Source organism: Anomalospiza imberbis, chromosome 1, assembly GCF_031753505.1.
Source record: "Anomalospiza imberbis isolate Cuckoo-Finch-1a 21T00152 chromosome 1, ASM3175350v1, whole genome shotgun sequence".
Classification (NCBI taxonomy): domain Eukaryota; kingdom Metazoa; phylum Chordata; class Aves; order Passeriformes; family Viduidae; genus Anomalospiza; species Anomalospiza imberbis.
In genome coordinates this window covers 4,715,048-4,734,371 of record NC_089681.1, presented here as the reverse complement: position 1 = coordinate 4,734,371, position 19,324 = coordinate 4,715,048, and the positions used below count along the sequence as shown (strand labels likewise).

The 19,324-nt window shown below is 39.5% G+C and overlaps 1 protein-coding gene and 1 long non-coding RNA gene across 13 annotated transcripts in view; both read right to left on the bottom strand.

The window, feature by feature from the left end:
- Positions 1 to 19,324, bottom strand: part of TRAPPC9 (trafficking protein particle complex subunit 9) — a 444,584-nt gene that overhangs the window by 405,696 nt on the left and 19,564 nt on the right. For all 12 annotated transcript variants that reach the window (XM_068180203.1, XM_068180211.1, XM_068180227.1 and 9 more), the window contains 3 exons: positions 18,108 to 18,233; positions 12,654 to 12,870; positions 10,409 to 10,552 (listed from right to left, as the gene is read on the bottom strand). In XM_068180203.1, coding sequence (XP_068036304.1) covers positions 10,409 to 10,552; positions 12,654 to 12,870; positions 18,108 to 18,233 — 487 coding nt within the window. The remainder of the gene's footprint in view (positions 1 to 10,408; positions 10,553 to 12,653; positions 12,871 to 18,107; positions 18,234 to 19,324) is intronic.
- LOC137468505 (uncharacterized) lies at positions 2,824 to 10,360 on the bottom strand. Its single transcript, XR_010995981.1, has 2 exons — positions 7,390 to 10,360; positions 2,824 to 5,115 (listed from the first exon to the last, which is right to left on the bottom strand). It is a non-coding gene; the product is annotated as an uncharacterized lncRNA (long non-coding RNA).

Below are 19,324 nucleotides of genomic sequence, written 5' to 3'. Positions count from 1 at the left end.
AGGTTTAGATTAGGTATTAGAAAAAAAACTATTTTCTGAAGCTGGTGAGGGTCTGGCACAGGTTGCCCGGAGAAGCTCTGGCTGCCCCGGCCCTGGAAGTGTCCAATGCCAGGTTGGATGGGACTTGGAGCAATCTGGGATAGTGGAAGGTGTCCCCGCCCACAGCAGAGAGAACTTTAAACTGGCTTCCAACTCTGACTATTCCGTGATTCTGTGATATTTCCATCACACACCCTCACAAAATAAGAATTGCTTGGTGAGCCCTAGAGAAGAGAAAGTCCATGTCTGCTTCCAGGGGAATCTTCAGTCTCACTCTGCCATGAAGATGCAGATTCTAGTTCAAACTAAAGAATTTCAAAAAGGCCACAAAACACATTAAGACCCTCACAAAAGCTGCAGTAGAAATTGATTATTCACAGACAGCAACCACTGCACACCTTTTACTGTGCAGTTAATCACAGACTGCAGGGGGTGTGCAAAGCTCCTCAGCCTTTCAGGCAGTGCCTGAGCTCTGGTTTGGGCAGGAAGAACCACATTTGTGTATTCAGGGCATCCCCCTTTCCCAAGCACAGCCAGGCCAGAGGTGTGAGCAAAGCACCTGGGCAGGACCTGCAGGATCAATCCACTCCTGCATCACCAGGGCTGGAACTCAGCAGACAGAGCAGCTCCTGTCCCCTGCAGGCAGCACCCTCTGCTTCTCCACCCCATTAACTCTGACAGGGATTGGGTGACGGCACTTTCCAGTTTCAGTAACAAACAGCACCACTAGTATTCTTCTGAAAAATACATGGAGCAGGTAAACACAGCTTCAGACTGCTCAGAAAACTCGTACTTGAACAAGCTGCTTTGACAGCAACACAGGAACCCTGGGTGTTTACCCCACTACTGCAATAAATGGGTGTGTTCCCCACAGACTCCAAAGCTGTTCTTATAGAGAAAGGCACTGGCAGTCACCACAGAGTAAGAATTCCCTTTTTTTAAGAAATCAAGCAACATAAAGCTCTACATAAATACAGCAGAGACTAATAAAATTCACTGTTTGACAGAGAAAAGAGCAGAAACTAGAAGAAAATAATTAATCTATGCTATGAGAGAGTTAGACCCACTTTAATAAACAGAGCATCATGCGCTGTATCAGAGACTGACTCCACCCACACAAAGGATTCAGTTATTTGCTGTATAATAGCTCATCTTTGAAAAATAAGTTCTCAATTTACTACTAACTTTGCAGGAAAGGGGAAGAAAATAATATTTTAGACACGATTAAAAATAGCTGTCTTTTAGAAGCAGAATGTTTTCTGCTTCTAAAAAGATTGTCACAGAGACAAAGAATAGGAAGAGACTACTAAACACATCACAGTCTTCCATTACAACATTTTTAATGATTGTAAAAAATGTATACATATGAAGTCCCAGCCAGTTTGCACAAAAATATTCCTATTTAAAACCTGACTTAAAAAAATGAACACAGCTGAAGACAGTTCATAAAGACACTATTAAAATTTCAGTGTCTGATTCTTTACCATATCTCAGAACTTCAGATGTCTGCATACTTTCAATATTAAAAAAATATATTTTATACACACAAAATCAGTATAAAAACCACTGAAATCAATACTAATTTTTTCAGGCTAAGGAATACCAGGAGTCCTACCTTTTAGACACAGGTAACTTCTATAATGATAAATGAAGTTAAAGACTGCTGCAAAGCTGCTTATGGGCAAGGCAGGTTTTGTAAATATTCACAGATACAATGGTGCAACTATTAAACACATCTGATCCTGGATTTCACGTGGAAGAAGCAGAGGCAGAGGATGGAAAGAACACCACATTGATTTCTGCAGAACATTTTCCCCAATATACTGTTATGCAATATCACAGAAATTTGGCCAGAAAGATTTATCAGGATTCAAAATTTCAATGCCTCCACCAGTGATGGAAACTTGCTTCAGAATAGGATGGTTTAATTGTTGAAAAAACTGGGAAACTGTCTGAAAACTTAAAACATGTCAGCTCTCTCTTCTAATGTACAGTTGAGTTTTCCTATCCCTCTGTAAAAACATCTCTTCAGTGTCACTCCCACTCATCTTTCCTTGGCACGTCCAATCATGCTCAATGGACATCATATGGGGAGCTCACTAAGGTACATGGATGATCCATTTTTAAACATGGAAATTTCTTGTTCCATATAAAGTGCCAATTTCAACAGCAGCCTTGATTCCAGTGCTTTAATTTGAATTTAGGGTGAGAGAGCAGTATTGAGTCTCTGAAATGTCATATAAAATTTATCTGAATTTTAGTAATATAGCACCTCCTAAAATAGCTTCCTTTAGTACAAAAAAATTACCACTTAATAATACAGCACAAATTCTTCATGTCTTCATCTTGCCAACTGAAGTAGCTCTTCCCCAAAGGAATTTTTTTTTCCCCTGGAATAAAAACCTTGCAATGTGCCTTCATTTGCACACCTATATCTTTTCCCTCAATTAACTGAAGGAAATCACACTTCTTCAAGATCAGAGGTACCTACACGAAGACAGCAATTTTGGGCTAAAGCTCAAAGACTTCATTTTGTTCATGAGTGACCTTAAAAAATTAATAGGAAATTTTTGCCATAAAAAAGCCCTATTTTACTGTAACAATTGATCAAAGCCTAAGAATTTGGCAAGGGCATTGGCTGGAGTTTTTGTCTTACCTCACTGATGCACAAGTCTAAGCAAAGATAAACCATGTATGAGACTTTCAGGCTGGCCTGTAATGCTAAATATTTGATTCACAGTACATTATTCTTGTCATATAACAAATAACTTAAAAAATTCATTGAAGTCTGAAAGATATATAATTCAGGTAAATAAATTACACTCTCTAAATAAAGCAGTTTGAGCAAATTTATTTAATAAGTTGGCTTGTCTCTACAAAACACAAATTCCAGGGAGACATTCTAAAAGTGGGGGGTTAAAAAAAGCAGGAAGAAGTGTAGCAGGAAGATAATAGTGCTAAAATTTGATAGCACAGAACTGATGAAAACACAGAAGCAGATGAAAAGCAGCAGAAGTCACAGTACCATGATGAATAAGACTTATCTGGCTTCTAAGGAGTCTCTTTCTACTTCATAGAAAATCTCCCAAGTCTTTTATTCCAACCCATCAAAAAGCATTTCCATTCAGGCTTTTTTTAATATATTCATTCTTAGACCACAATGTGCCACTGCTATACATCAAACAAAGGTGACAAGTCAGTTTAATTACATTTTTATACATATATACACACACATACACTTATTTATATATAAGTACACAGGCAAGATATGGCATTAAGCTGAAGCTGTGAAATATTTCAAAGTAATGGCTAAGAACTACCCAGGCTGCTATAAATATTCCCTGGTAACTATACTGTAGATTTCCATCTTCATCCTGAAATCAGTTAATTTGAATATTATAAGACCAACCAAAGCAGCTCCCTTTTGAAAGGTTTATTGGTTGGTCAATACCAACTTGCAGGTACTTTGTCAGCTAAAATACAACACAGTGCATTAAAACCAGTTCATCAGTGTCAGTTAAGTAAACCTCACTGCAACTCTGAAGTTTACATCAAGTTTTAATTTGCACTAAGTTCTCTGTTCAGTCTGACTGAAGCATTAATCTTTTTAGCCCTTGCAATCAGTAACGTTTACCTTTCTAAAAATGAATTTACATACTACAGATGATATAGGAGAAATGCTGCCCTAATTTAAATGCAATTTAAATCATTTCAAGCATTGCAGCACAAAAGAGAAGCTACAGAGCAAAGCAGTTGTGCCTTCATTGCACAGCTTTGGAGATTACCTGTGACAGCATCAGCAGACTCGGGAAAAGCAGGATTCCAACACAGGATCTCTTATCCTCCACTCTCAAGAAACATTAACACAATGAAGTCTACTCTAGAAATTTTTCCAAATAACCTTGGCTTAGCAACAAATTGTGATATTGTCACTTTTGCCAGTTTCTTAATAGGTGACATCTGTTTTGATAAGTGCTGCTTTGGGCAGGGGTAGAGTTAATTTCCCTGACAGTAGCTGGGCTGGGGCTGTGTTTTGGGATTTGTGCTGAACACAGTGTTGGTAATACAGGGATGGTTTGGTTATTGCTGAGTACATGACTGGGAATCTCTTTCCTCAACACCCTAAACTCATTCTCTTATTGTTTTTATCTCTTCTAATCATTACTGAACCAACATACCCACATATGTTTTTGGTTTTTTGGGGTTTTTTTAAATCCAGGAATACTCTAGCAACTAAATCACGCTCATTTAAATGCTCCATCATTCCTTGAAAATAAACCATATTTCAAAGATATTCTAACCTCTTCCTATTAAATCACAATTATCCACACACCTACTATTATTTACTAGAGCTTCTTATAATGCACCCAGTACTGAGGCCAAATGTATTGAACTCCAGAGGGGTTCAAAGGATGGAATTTGGTTTACCTCACTTCAAGAGAAGCATCCACGACCAGGGTCACTTAGTCAGTACTGAGACAGCCATAGATGTGTAAGGGGAATGATGAATCTTGTAAAAAGAATCCCTGCTGTGGCCAGGGTCACTAGGAAGACTATGACATAGATATATCAGTTGGAAGAACTTCCATCCCTCTTGAACTCTTAAAAAATACAGCAATGCACTTGCCATTTGTAATTTTAAAGTGAAGATAAAAACACTATAAGAAATTAACTGCAACTGTAATTCAGCTGTTTAAAATTAAAAGGCTTTTAGTGCCTTTGAACCTTATCTGGTACCTGAAATTTATTACTGTTCATTTTACAGTTCAGATCACTCCCCACCATAAACCACTTTTAATTACACTTCAAAATAATTTCACAGATTTATTCTTTGTAGAGGAAGAACCAGCCTTGGAATCTTCTTTCCTAAACAGAAAACCTTGATCCAAATTTTCTGATACAGCTCAATCTTCCCTGAGAGTGTCTCTTTCCATACCTCAATTATCTTTCAGTTCTGGCAGGCTTCCTGCTTCTGTGTGAAGTTATTATTTTTCATGAGTTGAGCAAGTTACACCTCAGAATCTTTTTTGGGCTTATGTCTTTATTCGTAATATTTATAATCTTGTTTCCTCTAACCTAAATATGAAAAACAGGAAGAAAAAAAAAGAAGAGCAGCATTATGAGAATAGGCAGGAGAAATGGCAAACAGAAGGGAGAAATGGTGAGCAACCAGCTCAAACTGAAATGAGCTGAAACTCTCAACAACTCTGGCTACAGCTCTGAAAACATGGGGAAATCAGAAAGTCACAGCAAGACTTGGACAGGAGAGCAGGAGGCAGTGAGGTGAACAAAGTTACAAGCTGCTCCAACAGTCCCTCAAAAAAAGATGCCATTTTAAATTATTCCATGGCCAAAAGTTATTTATAGGCTCACAGGTTATTCTTATCCCCCGCTCCAGTGAAACCCATTTAGCCCAATCTCTGTGGGGAGGTAGAACCCACCAAGTGCCTGTGCAGCTTCACTTCATTTTCCCAGGTTTGGATGGAAATTCAGGACAACGTTACACGTTTAAGTAAAGATCCTCAGAAACTGAGTCTGGTCCTTACTGCTGCTTGGCAGGAGGGCTACAAAGGGTTAAAGTCATTTCCACATTCACTTGTGGCCTAGCTGTCAATTTTCAGGAGCCCAGTTTAATATTCCTCCTTATTTTCCATACTTCCACATAGCCATTTGAAATTTAAATGACACTGAGGGAACGCATATGCAATCTGTTCCATAAATAAAATGTCTAAGATACTGCATAATTTCCTCTTTCAAACTGCAAGATGGAAAGACATATTTTAAGAGTTGTAAGACACCACGTCTGACATCACCAAATTACAATCAGTCCAGGCTTAACCATAATTTCTGAAGATAAACAAGGTTTGGGGTTTCTTTTAAGACCAAGCTCATCACTTCTTTGCAGAAGGCACAACCTCACCCTGCCAGCTGACATCTCACTCATCACCTGAGCACAGCAGGCTTGAAAGGAAAAGGTTCCAAAAGCGCTCTCACATTAATGGTGTGAAGTCCCTTAGCTATCAAGAAGTCCAAGCTATCAAGGCATCAAGGTGGCCTGCCCAGCCAACACTGACAAGTCCATCTCAACTCATCTACAAGATGAGGAGAACTGAAACAGCATTCAGGAGAAATTTTGGGAGAAATTCTTCACTAGTCACAATGATCTCAGTACAGGCTGAAAATAAACACTTTGTTAGTATCCAATGATTTAAGAAACAACCACACAGACGAAGGACAGACACCAGGATATTCTGGGAACTTCTCTCCATCACCTACTGTCATCTCAAGAACAAAGACATCCAAACCCCTGGTGAACAGATGAAAAATTACTTCTGCCTTTTTAATTCAGAATCATCACTGAGTCAGTAGTTTCATTCATTAAGTACATGACAGAGCAGTTGAGAGCTCAGATGTGAAGGCTGTCACCTCACCAGAAGACTGGAAAGAACTCAAGTGCAGCAACAATAATCACAGGACAGGAAAATCTTGCTACACTGAGAAGCACTGAGAAGTGCACATTATTTCCCAAACAACAAAATAGATGAACCTTGTGGATCTTAAAGGAATTAGCCCACCAAAAAAAAAAAAAAAAAAAAAAAAAAACAAAAAACAGAATGGAACAGTCCTATCCTAGTTTCATCCCATGCTATACATGGTGGGTGAGAACACATCACCTCAGCACATTGAGATCCCTGCCACCAGAATCAAACAGCAGGAATCCTGAAATCCTGGAAACCTGCTGAATGTCTGAAAGAACATGAACTTGCAGGGTGAGGGACTGTTCTGATCTACTCAAGCTGAAGAGAGACAAGTTTTGCCTTGATCCACAAATGCAGGAAAGAATTAGGTTCTGAACATACCCATAAAGAAGATTAAAACACAAGCGAGGTTAAATGCTGGGATCCAAAGCGATAACTCAATTTCATTTTTTCATAGAGAAGGAAAGAAGGAGAAAATAGGAAAGTGGGAGAATGCCAAGAATGATGAGGAGAAGCACAGGAAAGGGGTTACCCCCACCATGGCTCCAGCACTGCTCACAGAGTGCCATGGGGGATCTCCCTGGGTGCCACCAGACACTCCCCTGGGGTCACTCCCAGAGCTGCCCAGCCAGCAGAGCCAGGGCAGCAGCACCAGCGGGGTGGAGCAGCCTCGTGGGAGCAGCCAGGACAACAAAGACTCCAACACTTCGTAGACCTCACAGACTTTTGGCAGGTTGGGTACTTGCTTAGAGAGGGTTTTGTGAATGGCAACCTCACGTCCAGCTCCCAGCAACAGCAAATCACTGGTGACCTTCATCTCTGCTCCCCTAAAATCCATTGGCTGCTCCTCAGTACCCCAGGCCAAGTTCACCTGATATACCCAAAGGTTATTGCTCCCTTCTCTAAAAGATCAACTGCAAGGTCTTTCAATGGTCTTCAAACAGGGTGCCTCATTTTCTAACAGTAAGCAGTTCAAAGCTTTCACTTTCAACCCTCAAATCTTCCAAGAGGCAATGGAGAAACATTCCCAACTCCGTACTCGTTCACCACAGGACTGCCTGGTGAGTGGACAGTCACATTTCCTTAGCAGCTGTTTCCAAAGAGTTCCGTGTTTAGAGAGGCTGTAACAGATGAGCCAACTCAGAATTATTTGCACTCAATGCAAGTCACAGCCCTTTAAAGAAGTATGAATATTATCAGTGAAGTGCCACAGTAAAACAATGACTTTTTTTTCCAAATACCTGACATTACTCAATTCAAATTCACTGAGCTGTACACACAGTTTTGTTTCAAAAAGCATTATGCAAAAGACAGGTTCAATTCCAAGCAACTTTGCAACTGCACATTTTAATTCTTATTTAAAGAAAGTGATTCTTAAGGGCTTGTTACCATTAAAACTTAATAGCTTGAGATTTGAGGTTTTACAGAGAATTTAGTACCTCTTTTTGCTTAGCAGAAGACTGCATTTTACATATTTATGCAACTAAACAGCTTAATTTTAAATCAAACTTTTAGCTTCCATGTTGTTAAAATAGTGACTGACATCTCCCATTTACTTGATGATACTCTTTATTTAGATTTGCCAGGCTTCACGGTTGGAGATTCAAGTAAACATAGACAAGCTGTATTTTAAAATGCATCATTCAATTCAAACATTAAATTTTGTTTTAAACACAAACCAGTTTTGACTATGCATTTGTGTTCCATTAATAGAAGCAAGAGTTTCTAATTAATAGATCTAGATTTCATTGGAACAAATAAATCTCAGCAGCTGAATTTCTACTTGGAGAATAAATATTTTTTCCCTCTTTTCTGAAGTTCCAGTTTCCAACTTGAACTGAACTAGTAAATGAACAGAATTAAATTTTAAAACTATAAAATGTTCCTTTTCTGTGTGTAGAGGCAGCTAATCCTGAGAGAAAAAGGGTTAGAAGGTCAAGTTCCAGAGCCAAATGTTTAGCTGGTGACTTCCTCTCAGCTTAAGACTTTTCATTTCTATTTAGTCTAATTTTAAAAATGATCTGCAAACTACCCAAACTTTAAAGACGAGAATAGGATTTAGCAGATAATCAGTAACAAGCTTTAAAAATATGAAGTTTATTTAGGAAAGAACACATTCAAGTGCAAACTGACTTTTCAAAAGAGTGAGTTTTCCTCCAACCTTAGGAACTGGTGACTTGCTGTGCAGCACAGAAAAATAGTAAAATCTGAGCACTCTTGAACTCCAATACCACTGCATTATTTCTGTTTTCTAATAAAACCTTCAATTGATTAACAAAACCTGGACATTTCAGTCATGGGGCATCAGAGAGGAACACTAATGACACCTTTTTACCAGTTTTAAGGGAACTGTTCACAGCAAGTAAAACAGTAACCGAATTCTCTGCCTTCTTCTCTTGCTTTTGTGCTTTACTACAACTCAAGACTGAAGGGGTTTTGTTGGTTTATTTTTTCCTTATATTCCAATACTTTTAGAAGAACTATAAATTTCAAGTAATTTCTATGCTAAATGGTCCCTTGCACAACATCAGGTTGGACTTCATGATCCTGGAGGCCTTTTGCAACCTTAATGATTCTGTGGTCACACAATATCAATCTCAGCAGAGTTACAAAAAAAAACTACAGGCCAGAAATACATTTCTGGCATTTCTTATCAATAGAAGACACCAAACTCAACAGCAAGTTCCACTTTGGATGCATTCAGGAGAGAAGGGAAAAAATACTCAACTGTTTTTTAAACACATGGGAAAATATTTAGTTTGATTTTTTCAAAGGCACTAAACATCACAGTTATCCTAGGTCTTATGAAACTGGAAGCTTTATTCAGACATACAATGTCTGAAGGCAAAGAACAGAGTTTCTTGTCTTTAAGAGTTCAAACCTTTTCAGGATTAGGGATTAACAATATCACATGTGGAAATGCAGAGTGGAAGAGTTTAAAACCTTGTGTTCAGCACAACTTTCCATATCAACAAAGCTTCACTTTAAGTCCTGGAAAATCCAGGGACCTTTTGACAGCAAATAAGATTTACAAGCAGAAAGCAAATTTATTCCAGTTTATCAGTTCCTCTTCCTCCTCCAGCACTGATTTGAGCCACTAAACAGAAGAAATAAAGTAGGCAAATACCTAAAGTCTGCCAACAAAGTTCTGTGCTGCAGGAGTCACTAAGGGGAGACATTTGGCCTTAACAGAAGGGGAAAAGAAAAAATCTACACATTACAACCTCCATGCTCTTTATTGTAAACAAAGGAGTAACTGGGAAAAAATGCATTTTTTACCTGGCTTACTAAAAAGCAAAACGAATTTTTAAAATCTTTCAGCACTCATTAAGATCATTGGTCTCATTAAACTGGGTGATAAACAAGTCACTATGGAATATTTTTCCTAAGAAACATAATAAAAAATAACACTTCTCCCTTTTGGCTTTTCCAGGTGATTCTGTAAATGCTGCATGGTCCTATCCCACACAAGGATCCTCACACATCATTCCTATTGCTGAAAATCAGCCACAGACATATTTATTGTATTGTCAACCTTTAAATCCTGTTAAAATATATTGCTGAATAAGAAAAAAAAAATAAACTGCAGAAATATAGAGGAACTTAAGGCCACTGTCCCAGCTAAACACTGCTTAACTCAGGTCAATCACATTCAGCTTCTAAAAGTTAGAAACACAGAATGGTTTGGGTTGGAAAGGACCTTAAAGATCATCTAATTTCAACACTCTGTTGACTGACTACCATCAACAACCCACTCAGGCATACAAAGAATTCCCCAACTTCCCTGCTCTCCATTCCTTCCCAAATTAATTCTATTTTAAAACACAGTCACATTATTTGACTGTGGGTCAGAAGAAAGCGCAAATATCTGCTTCTTTAAAAAGTCCTACCTTGGTCAGAAAGGAAATCCAGCATGGTCTGGAGCAGGAAGGAGAGATGCCTGACACACAGGGCAGGATTGCCCATCCTCCTGGAAGCATAGACCAGCTCATGGAGCAGACGCATCTGCACTGCAGCCCATCCCCGGTGAGTTCCTGGGAAAAATGCAGGTATTTAATGTACTATAAAGCTGGAAATCATCACAAACACATTGGTTTTGGTTTTCTTCACATGCTAAGCAGTAATTTTAAGGCACTTAGACCAATCACCCAATGGCTGTTACAAAATCCAACCCTTGTACTCAACACAAAAAATAGGACCGTTGTATTTGCTTGAATACTTAAACATGCAATCAAGTTTTGTTTTATATGCTTGTCTATCAACTAATAAATGTACAATTAAAATTCTGAATATGAAGTTAACACTTCCCCAAAACCAAAATAATGCACAAAAGCTTTAAAGTTTTATATATATATTTTTTTTTAATTCTCTGGACAATGCACGTGAGGTTTCATACAGAAACTGAAATCATGGAATCACAGAATGGTTTGGATTGGAAAGGACCTTAAAGATCATCTATTTCCAGCTCCCTGCCATAGGGCAGAGACACCTTCCCCTAGACCAGGTGGCTTAAAGCCCCATCCAACCTGGCCTTGGACACTTCCTTGGACACAGTTTCTCTGGGCAACCTGTGCCAGGGCCTCACCACCCTCACAGTAAAGATTTTCTTCCTAATATTCAGTTTAAACCTACTCTTTCAGTTTGAAGCCATTCCCCCTTGTCCTGTCACTCCATGCCCTTGTAAAGAAAAAAAACTACCTGGTAATTCTTAACTCTGTTTAAAGATCAAGCAAGAGATATTTTCCCTAAATGCTTTCCTGACCAATAAAAGCAATAAAACTTCAGAACACAAGGCACATATCCTGATTTTCAGTCTTTAAGTTTCAGACTATGAACTACTCCATATTTGTAGAGTATCTATGGGAAGAATAAATAGATCATCTAAACATAACCTTCCGTTCAGAACCATAATATGCAGCACTCTTCATGAAGCTTAACCTGCTTTTAGTAGTAAGCAACAGCAATAATTTTTAAATAACAGATATTTCAGGATGTGCAATACTTCATAAACTTCAACAGCCTTCCTTGTAATATCACCCATCAGCATTTGGCAAACTGTTTTAGGAATATTTACTGCAACCAAACCTTGAGAGTTTATATTTTGAGAGTCTCATTATTTTTCATGTGTGAAATGTCATTTCTATCTTAGAGTTTGCAGTGATCTTTCCATATGTCTCTGAAAGAGCCATTTCGGGGATAGAAAACGAGACAACGCACTTCAGTGCAACATGAAGGTAAGGTAAAAAGGAAAGATAAACACCAATCACGTCCTTTCTTTGCTTTTTTAATTATAATTTCTTTCAGAACTTCTACAACTTCTCCCAACACAGTCCTATCCCAGGTCACAGCGTATTTTTCCCAGCACATTCCCTTTTCCTAGATTCTTAGCATCTTTCCTCCCAGTCCGCTTGGCATGTGCTACCTCCTCTCACATATAATCTGACTGCCAAATCACACCAGTTTTAAAAAACCCCAACACTAACCATCCACAAATACAGCTCAGCCCATCACTTCCTGCTCCTCTCCTGCAGCTACAACATTTAGGGAATGGACCCCAAAATTGCTGCTGTATAACACAATGCAAGGCTTTGGAAAGGTTTACTCAAAAGGAGCTGCCAAGCAGCAATTCAGCTGGCTCTGATCTCACTTGTGGGAAAATATGACATATTTGACCCTATTAATTACATTATATGTATCTATATATAAAAATATGTAAAAGGATTTTTACTCCTTCCTTATAAGATCAAACAGCCACAAAACTAAAAGAAATACAATTTCTGATGGAACAGCTGAAGGCACTTTAATTGAAAAAATAATCCAGAATAATATATGACCTTTTTATGTACTGAAAAGCATATTACCAAAACAAAGGCATTTTTGAAAATCGTAAGAAAAAAAGTTTTCATAAACAACCCATAATTACTTCCTGCAACCAGGGAACCACAGCAACACATTCAGCAGTGGCTTGCAGAAATTTGAAATTATGGGAACACCACTAATAAAAAGTGAAGGTAGTGTTGACCAACTGCTTTATCTGCTGCACGTAGTTTCAGCTTAGCAAACAATTTAGCTCCAGTATGAAATCTCTCAAGGAAATTATAATGGAAAGCCAGCTAAGTGGCAATCCACACTGACCTTTGCTGAAGTCCTGAGGGTCCAGGGAGAGGCTGTAGCCAGGCAGGGTCTCCAGCAGCAACTTGTAGCAGGCCCTCCAGCCGGGCTCGGGGATGCTGGGCGCCGCGCACTGCATGGCCGCAATGCGCTTGAAAAACGCCGATTTGCGGTGGAAACCGATGCGCTCGTACAGCTCCGACAGGATGCTGTAACGCTGGATCTTCTCCTCTTCTGAGAGCTGCAGTTTGAAGGGAAAAGAGGAAAGGACTGGCTTTTATCAAAGATTTAAAGTGCCGAGTTTTAAAAAACAAACAGGAGGAAAGACACAGTAGCAGACATTGGCGCTGCAGAAGGCCAGGGATTTGCACACAGCCAGGCATGACAGCTTCTGCAGCCAGGAGCAGTTAAGCTTGGTTCAACTGTTAACAAAAACTGCTAAGATGAATTTCTGCAGCTTCAACTTTATTTGTCAGTGGTACTAACAAGTAAACAGTCAAAGCAGTCAGTAACAGCTAAACAGCTCCACATTGTATGGAAGACACTTAACATGATATTCGTGTGAATGAAAGGAGTGCAAAAATATGCCACTTCCAAGACTTATTGATTCACTAAGATTTTCATCCATTGAAGATTAAATCTAATCTTGAAATCTCAAGCTATGAAAGCAAGAAACTACCATCTCGATTTTTATGTCTCTAATCTTGTAAACCACAAATTTTTCATTCCATGAAACCGTACTGGGATTTATACACTGTGAGATTGAATCACAGAATCATAAAATGGTTTGGGCTGGAAGGGACCTTAAACATCATTTTGTTCCAACTTCCTGCCATGGGCAGGAATGTCTTTTTCTAGACCAGCTGGCTCCAAGCCCCATCCAACCTGGCCTTGAACACTCCCAGGGATGGGCATCCACAGCTCCTCTGGCAAACCTGTGCCAGTGCCTCACCACTGCCTTGCACGAAGCAAGTTTTGGAGGGCAGCAGTGAGTTCAACAGGAGCTTTTCCCAACAAGGTACAAAATAATGCTAAAGTAGCAAAATGTCATAGAAGGACACAGACCCAGATTGTTTCACTGAGTCAAGTATTGGAACAGCCTGCCCAGGGACATGGTAGAGTCACCATCCCTGAAGGGCTTTAAAAGATGTGTAGACGTGACAATCGGGGACATGGTTTAGTGTTGGGCTTGGCAGTGCTGAGTTAATGGTTGGTCTTGAGCTCTATTCCAACCTAAACATTTCCATGATGCATTTGCACACTGCCAACAAGTGAGGTGGAATTTAAAGTCCTGTTAGTCTTAAAGTTGAAACCAACTCGATAAGGAACTACCACCAAGTGCTTCTTTAGCTTATCGGTGTATTGGCCTAAGTCCCAGGTAACTTAATTCTTTTTGCCTCAGGCCTGAATGATAATCTTGCTCTGGAGTCAGCCAGCCACGAAGAAACTGCAACAGAAACTGTGGATGATTCCTGCACGGTGTCCCAGGAACCAGCAGTGCAGAGCAATGCTGACACCTAGTGCACAGGATCTGGCACAATCAAAAGCAATAACAAGTACTTGAAATTACTCTAAAGCTGCCAACACGTTTTGCAAAGGCGCTTCAAGTGACAAACGTCACCCAAAAATAGCCCTAAAGGACAGAAACAGCAACTCATTCTTCAAAACTGGAAGTATCAATCAGTGTACTTAACTTCAGGCACTTAAAGGATTGGACAGTCAAAGGGAAGCTGCTCACCACACTGGTTGTTTTTTACAGAAAGGATTAGGTCTTGTAAGCAGAGCTTCAAAATGTCTTTTAGCCACTCAAATCCTGATGTAATTACAAAAAGCAGTCTGTTCTCAAAAGTCACTTCTAATTTTGGACATAGGGATATGAGACACACCAAAGAGGAGTTATCAGAGGGCACCACAACCTTACCTGACAGTTCAAATTTTCATACTTCAGGATATTAAGAAACACACAGAGTAACAAAGCATTTTACAAAGTTTCAGACAATTTTTGAAGCTGAAATTGCTATTTTTTTCAGAACTGACAACAGCACTGACCAAAGCAAAAGTATCGCCCATCCCTAAGACCAAGCCCTGTATCACGAGTTGTGAAAAAAGGTAATTGCACCGGGTGAAAACTTTCAGGAAACAATGCAGCTGAAAAAACCAAAAAACACAAAAGGAAAACACAGAAAAATTTTGGAGAAGTTATCATAGTTCCGAAAAGCAATCACTCAGAAAGAACACGAGGTGTCCTACTGAAGTCAGCTATTTCTGCCATTTTTACAGGTTAGAACAATAAAAAATATGGAAGTAGGGCACAAGCACATGATCAGGAAATAAAGCAAAAGAGCTTTAAAAACCCTCTCAAAAGCTATTCCTTAAATAAAAATTCTGACAATGTTCACTAAATTCTTTAAGATGATAAAAGACAGGGCAATGCTATATAGGTAGGCAGGAGCACTCACTAATAATTGGAACAATTACAAGAGAGGCAGCAGATTCCCAGAAAGTTTTATTTTCATAATATCTAAGTTTTTGCCACTGTTACATAACTTGTTGCTTAATGGTTGTCCCCAAAGTTAATCAAGTATTTTCCTCAGCTGCAGGAAACTTTTTTTTTTATCACCACAAAGACAGCAAAACTGCATTTTCCTGAGCACAAACAGTTATGTGTTACCATCCAGGAATTTAAAAGAAGAAAAAATGAGAAAAAAACCCCACACAGATACTCCAGGTAACTAATTCTGGGAAGATTGCAGCAGGCACTCTGCAGGCCATTGGTGTAGCACCTACAAACATCTTTCCTGACCTTACAAATTTGTAAAAGCTTAATGCCTGTAAAGTGGCTGCAAAACAGCCACCACCTGAAGCACAGCATTATTTCCACCTGGTTAATTTTTATTTGCCTTCTCTACCAGACAAAGCTACAACTGCAGATGGAAAGGCTGTAGGTCACTCTTCAGGTAATAGAGCCAGTTTTTTTCTCAGGCTTGTTTCAAGTCAGGCTTTCAAAGAATGCAGCTTTTTATTTGTTTTTTAATTATTCCTTACAACATTAAAATTTTATAATCTCACTTTCTCTGTAATTATATTTTACAATTTATTCCTCGTAACTGGATGCAAAGTTAAGTCTTATTACCCTGCAGCTCATCAGAAAATACCAATTACATTATATTACTAGACTGAAAATGAAATTAAATTTATGGATACGAACTAGTTTTCCTGTTTATAAGTCTTACACTTTAACCTGTGAGGTGGTTTTTCTGCTGCAGAATGTTGGTTGTGCTAATGTCCTATTTACCTACAAATTAAAGGCACTGTCCTACAGTTTATTCCCTCAGCTATCACAGGATGACTCCTCCTCTGAGTTAGTCCAAATTATAAATAAAACTCTTATTTGTTTCCATGCTTTATACATTAAATCTTAAAAAGCTGTAAATACAATTCCCAGACATACCTCTCTTTATGGAAAATGTATTTCTCAGCCCTGGGGAAAGCCCTGAAAAAATTATCCGACTGTTATTTCACATAGTAATGCCAAGTTGTTCCCCAGCCATGCAGAGAACCCAGTCTGTACTGGTTTGGGCTGAACTGGTTGCAGGTTCACTGGCAGCTTAGATCAGGATGTTTTTCATGTTCCCAAGCTTTGTGCTTGTGTATTATTAGGCAATACATATTAACTGTTGAAGGGGCAAGTACTTTGCCATTCACTGGGTGTTGGGCGTTAAGATTTTTCCTTTTGGAAAAATCTTTCCTTTTGGTTCTTTCTCTCATGGAATTTTGTCCCATCTGTTGGGAGGAGACAATAACAACCAGTACTTAAGAGTGACCAAAAAAATGGCCAAGGTGTGGAAGGGTGCAGCTGGCTCCTCTCTTATCTGGGGATTTCTCTTTGGGAAGGGCAAAGATACCAAGAGATTTTGGCCAGGGGTGAGGGGCTGGGCTGGGCTCCTCTCCGTCTCAGCACTGGAGGACAGACAGGCTGCGCTGGCTGTGGGAAGAGTTCACCACCACTGCGGGGCTCTGGCTCCTGCTGTCCTGTCCTGCTCTGAGGGGAGCTTTGCTCCTTAGATCAGCTGTTGAACTGGAACCTTATCAGCACCAGGTCTGTCTGGAAAGGACCCTCACCATGTCCTCAGGAGAATCCAGGAGAGGAGCCCGACCCTCTCCCCCTTCCCGGGAGTGCGTGTTCGCTCCCGGCCGCTGCTGCTGCGGAGCCCAGCCTTGTTCCACACACCAGTGCAGAACTGTGACTCCTTTTCCCAGGTCTCTGCCTGAAAGCCCCAGATTTTCAGTTATTTGGAAAAAAAGGGGTCACATTTTCTATTCCAAGGGAGGTTCCTGCCTTCATTGTCAGACACCTGTCTTTCAAACCAAGATGCTGGGTCTTACAGGTTTCCTCTGATAAGAAGTGAAAGCTGCAATATCAGTGGTGCCAGGGAGAACAGGGTATTCTCTTAATAGCACTAATTGCTTCCAGAAAAGGAAACAACAACAATGTTGGAGTTTGCAGGCAACTAGAATAACAGCACCAGAACAAGAGGATGGGTGAATAACAAAGGGTGCAGAACTGCCAGCAAAAAAACTGGTTACAGAATTAAAGAGAGGGCCTTTAGCACTACAAGGATTATGGCAATTAAGGCACTCTCTAACAAGACTGATGGTTTTTATGACAGCTTATCAATTAATTATTGCCTCATTTATGTTTTGTTAGAAAATTGATTCCAGAGAGAGGATTCTTTGCAAGTGAAAGAAAGTATTCTACCTCCCTCATAAATCTGCTGTCCCTGTCTGGGTCTAATAAGGTCAATGGCGTGGACTTAAACTGCTCATCCTACCAAGATGTAATGAGCAAAAACCCAAAATCAATATGAAACCTAACAACTTTTTATTATTTCTTTCAACCACAGCAATCTCTCTGTGAGCAGTGACACCAAGCTTAAGACACTGCTCAAGTGTCAATGTTTTTTTGTGGTGATACTGAGCACTTTCCACACACTGATTTCTCCCCTGAATTCCTTTCTGGTTTGGCTTAATTAAGACTTTGCACTAGACAACAAAAATTCAGTTGATTAAGAACACTAATCAGACCCTTCAGCTCACTCTGCAAGAGGCCATTCCTGATTTGCTCAGTTTCATTGAATGAGATGCAATCAAGAAAATTTGAAAAATCCACTGCAGAGCAGTCCCAGGCAGATGTTTTTCCTTAGTACGGCATCACAAGAGAACAATGGGATTTTTTTTTTTACCTTCACAAGGGAGAAGAAGCATCAGAGTTTAATCTCAAACTAAGTCCTCATGTTTTTAGATGAACTCTCCAAACCTCGTTACCCAGACTCACAGATGTGAAAATCCCCAGAAGTCAAGCTCTTGTCAGGAGGAAGGCAGTGGTACAGAAAATAAACTGGAGTCTACTGAATCCAAGTAGCTTTCAGTTTATTCTGTCAAATTACAAGAGAAAAAAACCTGGACTTTCCAACTGACCTGCCGAAGGTTGATATAAACTGCATTTTGCAGAAATTCAGAGGCTTCCATGCTCCTCTTCTGCATTGCCAGGACTCTCACAGCCTTCACACAAGCTTCCAGCTCAATCACCCCAGCGTTCTTGTACTTGGAGAAGGAGAAAATTAAAATAATATTGAAGTATTGCACCTGTTAGATTTTATAAGCATTTCTGCTCAACACATAAATCAGCTGTCACATCCTCCAAACCCAGCAATTCCTTAATGCTAATGACTACACTGTTAAATTATCAACATATGCACAAGTGAAAGTGAAGGTCTCATCTAAAATATTATCGTGCAAAACAGCTGTTTTCAGCCTCTTCACTCACTGCTCTCATTTTGAGACAGAGCACAGCTTCAGTCTGAGAGTTCAGGTGAGGAAAAAATCTGGGAATATTAGAACCATTTGGGGAACCCTCATGAATGGTTGGACGTGGGTGCTGTGTCTGCAAATAAGTTCTACCTGTACAATGCAAATATTTTTATTACTGCATCGATTTTCTCTTTAGTTAAAACAATATTCCTGATGACAAGAGAATTAGAAACCAATCTGAGTGTTCTAGTATTTGTCTGCAAAACCTTTGCTGTAAATGACTGTCCAGTGATTTAGCTTGCTTAAGGAAGCTAAGGAGACAATGCAGATGTGCACTGAACTGTTTGTGCTCAGATAACAAACAGGCAATTTTCTAGCCAGACAATCTGGTCTGGTGATTTCCTCAAACAACACTGATACTGGGTATTTGATTTGGACCACCTCCTGCTGAAGGTAAGCTCTCTTCAGGTATTTGTGTTTGAAAACTAATGGGGGAAAGAAAGCTCAGTAACAAAAAGCAAGAGTTATGCCAGCAAAGCTGTCCCATATTTCTCTCTCGTGCATTTATATTAGCAAAAGCAAATCAGTGGAGATTGAATCTATTTTAGAAGGTGCTACAAAAATTTTTTTCATCTGAGTGAGAACATAAAAAATATGCAGAAAGTGCTGCTTCCTCAGCTTTAGAGCAAGGAGTTACTCTGTATGTCTGGAACAGACTGGAGGTAACTGTGCTTGTCTTGAAGGGTTATAAATCAGTCCTGACACAAAACCCTTTGTTATTTCAATGAAGCTGCAGTGAAGCACAGTTATTACTTGCTGAGAGCATAGTGCATATTATAAATAATCAAAATATAAATATCCTGCCTTAAGCCCAACTAAGTCAA